This window comes from Ambystoma mexicanum, chromosome 2q (assembly GCF_040938575.1).
Source record: "Ambystoma mexicanum isolate Mex_15411 chromosome 2q, UKY_AmexF1_1, whole genome shotgun sequence".
In the NCBI taxonomy this organism is placed as follows: domain Eukaryota; kingdom Metazoa; phylum Chordata; class Amphibia; order Caudata; family Ambystomatidae; genus Ambystoma; species Ambystoma mexicanum.
In genome coordinates, this window is record NC_090924.1 from 254,906,197 (window position 1) to 254,912,196 (window position 6,000).

The 6,000-nt window shown below is 37.7% G+C and overlaps 1 protein-coding gene across 2 annotated transcripts in view; it reads left to right on the plus strand.

Moving 5' to 3' along the window:
• Positions 1-4,494, plus strand: part of PRKAR1B (protein kinase cAMP-dependent type I regulatory subunit beta) — a 2,827,796-nt gene extending 2,823,302 nt beyond the window's left edge. For both annotated transcript variants that reach the window (XM_069647235.1, XM_069647236.1), the window contains one exon: positions 1,894-4,494. In XM_069647235.1, the coding sequence (XP_069503336.1) occupies positions 1,894-2,066 (173 nt within the window). In that variant the 3' untranslated portion in view covers positions 2,067-4,494. The remainder of the gene's footprint in view (positions 1-1,893) is intronic.
• Positions 4,495-6,000: the final 1,506 nt, after the last annotated feature.

The window sequence follows — 6,000 nt, forward strand, 5'->3', positions numbered from 1 at the left end:
AGCTGGTGTCTGCTTTATTTCCGATCACAAATAGCCCTTGCGCATGCTTTCACGCATTGTTGGCTCAAATAACAAGAATTAACGCAGGTATTGTAAAATTACGCACGCAAGTCCGCACTCTGCAGCTTGCACACTTCTCTATGCTCCTCAAACCTTCCCCATTTGTCCACTTCGCACAGTCACTTGGCCTGTAATCACAGCACACCCAATCTTCTCTTATCTCGTCGATACGACCGTTGGGGCTGGCTCTCCTCTTGGAGCCACGACTGTGACCATCAGCAGAGCGCATTTTGGGTGGTGCGAAACCCTCGCCTTATCAATGAGCTGTCCGATTTATGTTTTCTTAGCATGCACAAACTGCAGCAACACTGAATCCATCCAGCAGAAGTGTGGAACTAGTGCTTCCGAGTGAAGGTTGTAAGCGAAGCAGAGGGACCGAGCGGTTTAGTTTCTGCTCTTTACATCTGTGCGTGATGGAAGTTACATAAATGTTTTGTCAGTAGAAAGAGACAAATATTGTCTCCACTTCTTGAAACAGCTGGAAAACCCTCCCTTGTTATTCTTCACACACCATCGCTCACCAAGCATGACAAAAGTTACTGTCCACTTGCACAGGCCAACTTTTTAACTTCCTATACAAATTCTCCACAAAGATCGAATTTACCAACGCCCCTGTCCTTGAATCATTTTATTTGAAGATGCATGGTATCTTTCCCATTCAAAAATGGCTGCTTGTTTCCATACAGCTTCCTTAGAGCCAGTCATAAAAAGATGGTTGCCTCCATGGAAGAGCTCAAAGAGTTCCGAGATAAACAGGAATGGGTGGGATTAGCCATAGGGATTAGCATGGCTATGGGTAGGGAATGGGAGGGATTCAATAACCTAACAAAACTGTATCCCTTCTCAGATGTCATCTCCATTGCTATTTGAAGCTCTTGTGTTAATGACAATAATTTTGGCGCATTCAGGACCACCTAATAGGCCAAACTAAAAACTGCAAGTATACTGTCCACATAATTAATACAAAATCATTGATTATATGTAAATGTCAGTTTTGAAAGCTTTTCTGTGTTTTTTTGTAGTATTCATATATGAATGGTCTCCTGGTGAAGATTTGGCCTTAAATAAGGGGTGTTCCATCAAAGCTAGTTTACTAGATCATGATTAAACATTTTAAATATTTAGATTCAAATCATCCATTTGTGATATAATAATTGTTGAAGTGATCTGGCTGCAGAAATGTTTTTAACTCGCAACCTTTACTGTGCTATATATGGAATGTAAGTTTGGTTTTCTATGAATTTAAATAATTATTTAGCAGTTTGTCAATACGATCTGTCCACTTTTTTGGTATTTCTTTTTTTTTTTTAACTTTTTTTAAAAGATTCAACATAGGCCTTTTTTAGATAAATTCGTTTTTTGCTGTTGAATCATAATTTATTCCGTATATTACAATGTTTCAGTGACAAACTCAGTAGCCCTTGCAGTAAGAGAATAATATTCAGCTTTGTTTCGTGAAGTATCATGGTTCATGTCCAATTCCTGACTGTATACACAGCAAGGCCGCACAACTATTCAGCATTCTGATTTGCAAACACCATATTCCTGGTCCGAAACATATTTTGGATTTTCGGACAGAATTTCATACCTCATTCTCCATGCAGGTAGCCTGATCTTCATTCGCACAATGGTCATCAAAGTACATAGTCCACACCACATCCATTGCCAGCAAATGTAACTGCTTCACTATCTTTAAAGGGAATTGAACAAATCTATTTGATTCTTCAACCATTGATATTTTCACTGCAGGATTTGTAAATCTTGAGCATATATAGTGAAAAGGGGTTATCACGGAGATGCTTTATTGATCTGATCATGTATTTTTTTTTATAGGTGAAATAGCATTGCTGCTTAACCGACCCAGGGCTGCGACGGTAGTGGCACGAGGCCCACTGAAGTGTGTGAAGCTGGACCGCCCACGCTTTGAAAGAGTCCTTGGCCCAATCTCCGAAATTCTTAAGAGGAACATTCAAAGATACAACAGTTTCATTTCTCTAACAGTCTAAGATGATACACCACGATTGCTACCTTTGTGTTCCTTTGTGCTCTTAAATTTGACTTGTGCAGTTACATAGCTTTATGGGAAAATACCTTGTAGTTTTTATGTGAATTTTAATGTTTTGCTTACACACTGAGTATTTATTTCAGGGGACCATGCTTCAAGAGACTCATTTTTATGACTGATCTCAAGAGCTTTCACTTTCGCTTGAAATATTGATTGCTAACTAACACACTTGAATTCTGCCAAACTTGATGCTTTGTCTTCAAACGGGATGTTCTTATTGTTTTAAGCATTCCCTGATTTGCTGCATGTTCTCATGTTTTAGCTAACAACCCTAGACGACTCAAACATATCGCAGATAAATATTGCATCAGCTAGCTAAATTATGACATTGTTTCATCATCACACTGCCAAAAATTCCTCACATTACTCAAATAGTAAAACATCACAATCATATTTCTTTTGTATTGCATGCTGCACACTTGAGGGAGCATATTCATAAGTTTAAATGTAGCGTTCTTTGAAAACTATATCCAGTGTAACAATTCAAGCAAGCTTAGATGGCGTCTCAACACCTGCCAATGACTATTTCCTTTTAAGCATATGGAGGTTGACATTGCTCTTCTATGAATTTGTAGTGATACCCGTTTTCCATGAATTAATTGAGAACTACATTCTCAAATACTCCTCCCTCATTGCTTATGGTGTTGTAATGGGAACTTAAATGAACTACTTTCCATTGCGACTTGCACTTTGCTAAAGTAAAGGTTTATGTACAGCAGTAATCCAAAAACCATACCTCTCCTGATAAGTTAATAATGCCTTAAACATGCATTTGTTAAGGTAGAAATTGAGCTTTGAGGAATGTATACATCCCTTCAGCAATGAAGCACCAGCTTAATTAGGCCCTAGTCTTGTGGAGTAGATACTAAGCCTTTTAACTGGTATGTTCCTTGCCAATACTATCAATTGCATCAAGTAGTAATGCAGAGGTTTCTCCACCTGGAATAATAGCTGGATAGGGGTTGCTTCAGTAGATCCTCTGGGAAAAGATCCTTTTGACTGGGGATAACATTCCGGTTCAGGCATGAGATATCCATTAGTTGCATTGCAAAGACCTGCTCTTTCTGCTTATCTTTTACATGCACCCCTCACACTTCATCCATAAAGATATTTGTTTGGTTGGCTTTGGTCTGGTATTAAGGTAAAGAGCTTAACGTTGTCTGCCATGTTGTAGAATGCATGATATTATTGCCATATATATGCAGATAAGCAGTGCTGACTTTACTGCAGAATAATAAACTGTACTTTTTTACATATACATCCAAATTGCCCACCTTCAAGCAGCCATATCCCTTGAAGCTGTAATGTTAAATAATGTTGCAAAACTTTGAAATAAAGGAACCTCCCCATTCCTATCTAGATGTGTAAAAATGTAACTAAGGTAGGGCTGGAATCATTGCCCCACTAAATATAAAAATGTAAACAGGGTTTCAGGATATGCCAGACCTACAAGAAAAAAGTATGTATTTTAGTAGAGGTTATCTGACAATCCTGCAGAATCGATAAAGCTAACCTTAATCCGAGTAGACTGGTTTCACGAGGTGATTCTGATATCGTGTGAAAGATGGATCTGTGCAGAATAACCTTACATTATTTTATTTGGTAACAAATGTTTTGAACATTTCAGAACATTATTATGTGAACCATACCTCAACACAGAGACGTGATGAGGAACAGGTGCAACAGACAGGAAACCATTCTGAGCATCAGTGCATAAAAAGGGCCTGAAATGCATTTAGAAAATAATGATAACCCAATAGAGACAAAGAATGAGAGGAATCCGTTAGATCAGGCATGGCATTGGGACTAAGCCACTCTGCATATTAGGTGCCACTCAAAAATCAGTAAATTAACGCTATTGAAATCTTACCTAATGGACTAAGGTAGCAATACATTGGGTTGACAATGGTGGTGAGGTGATTTTCCATAAGGTCATGCAAGCACTGCTGCCACTCTCACCTAGTATATAGTGAGAATAGTATATATTTTGGTTACTCAGGAAGGGAGTTCCAGTTGATAGTAAAAACAGAGAAGGACATTACTAAATTGAACATGTATTCTGAACAAACAGTTTTATTTGGTAAAAACTAGTGTAAATTGTGGGTAACTTTGTTCATTTGTGTAACTCTGTAGTTATTCTTGATAATTTATTTCCATAATTAAACCATTACAACTGATTGCATAACAATAGACAGACTCTTGGTTGTTCAGACTCTTCACCATGTTTAGGTGGAACTTTCAGTGATCTGTAATTGCACTGAACCGTAACAAGCTTGTTTTTCATTTAACGTATGAGGCCTCATAAACATGAATGGTTTCAGGAAATTAATGACTTGAGTAACTGGTAATAAATAACAGCTGATATGCTTCTTTTGTGTGCTATTAGTTTTCCCATTTAATGTTATGGACAAGCTTTTTACAGAACTACATTATTTAGCTGGACACTTAAAGTTGAAGTTCACTCAAAAATGTTATTGTCCCGATCTATTGGGCATGTATTTTTAAGCATACTGTAATCGATCTCCAAAACATTTCCTATGCAACTTACCTTAGTTTTCCTCACTTTTACATGTTTGAAAACAACGGGTTGGGCGCTGCCATCTTTTCTAATCTTATCTATTGATGCATCGCCCTAAGTTCAAGTGCCCTTGAGGCAAGGATATAGATCGCCCGCCCCTTAAACTGACATCACTAGTCCAAACGAAATGCTCCACCTATTTTCATGATGTTTGTGGCCAGCGTGGCCAAACGTGCCCTGTCATCACCCACACCATAATGTTACTTAACGCAGAACCAGGAAGATAAACAAACACATCTTCTCACAGCGCACAACTTTTCTTTCTTGTCTCAAATAGGAGAGCAAAACATTTATTTTGAAGAAAACATCAATAGTCTGCAATGTAACAAGTGCTTTAATTTTGCAAAGAACTCTCAAAAGAGAAGATTAAGTCCACGAAATTAACAATATCTTTTTGCAATACAAGTTATAGCTAGCAAAAATCACATGCTTGAAATTTGTTTTATAACTTCCTCATGATAGCAATCAATCAATCCCTGGACTTCAATTCTTGTGTGTCCTTATGTTACACCAGCAAGCCTTCTAAGGACGCACATGGTGTTCCGTTAGTGAGAAGATATGGATTCTTTTCAATTTCAAGCGTAACGCTTTTGCATCAGCAGTTTTCACATCATAAACGCTGACAGGTTGCTCCTTATTACTGGTACCGCAAAAGGGCAGATTGGTCCCTGTCGCTTGTCCCACATAACGGTTACCAAATAAGCACTGTTGATGATTATCCGCAAGTGTTGATTGAAGAATCCATCCGACGGTAGCTGGAAACTATGGCATTTGCAGAATGGGAGAATATAGGTGTGTAGATAACAGAATAAAAGAATATATTTCAGTAGCCGTTCTATAATCGAATATAACAAGTTACCTTAAAATTAAGGCTTCTGGCTTTATGGTATTTATTTTTCTGCCATTTCCGTCTGTATTTATCCATATTTTTTTGGGGCCTTTTTTTCTGTATTTACCCACATTTATTTTTTGTCATATAAAAAGATAATTCGCAACCAGCATTTATTAAAGCACACATGCAGCCATATAGGAAAGAAATGCTAGCTCAATTATTTCCATAACAACAAATGGTTACTCCTGTGACTGCTGCTGCCTTAAGATATGTGCTGTCAGCAATTTGAAGGACTTTCATGCTATTTTTAAACAACTTTTACACTCTCCATGCTGTCAATCTGCAATGCGATTTCATGCAATGTTTGAGTGACATCATAGAGAACCAGACAGAAAGACCTGTTTTTCAGTTTTTTTTCCATTTTTATAAAGAAATACAGACAGAAAGCATATCGATTTCCGTCTG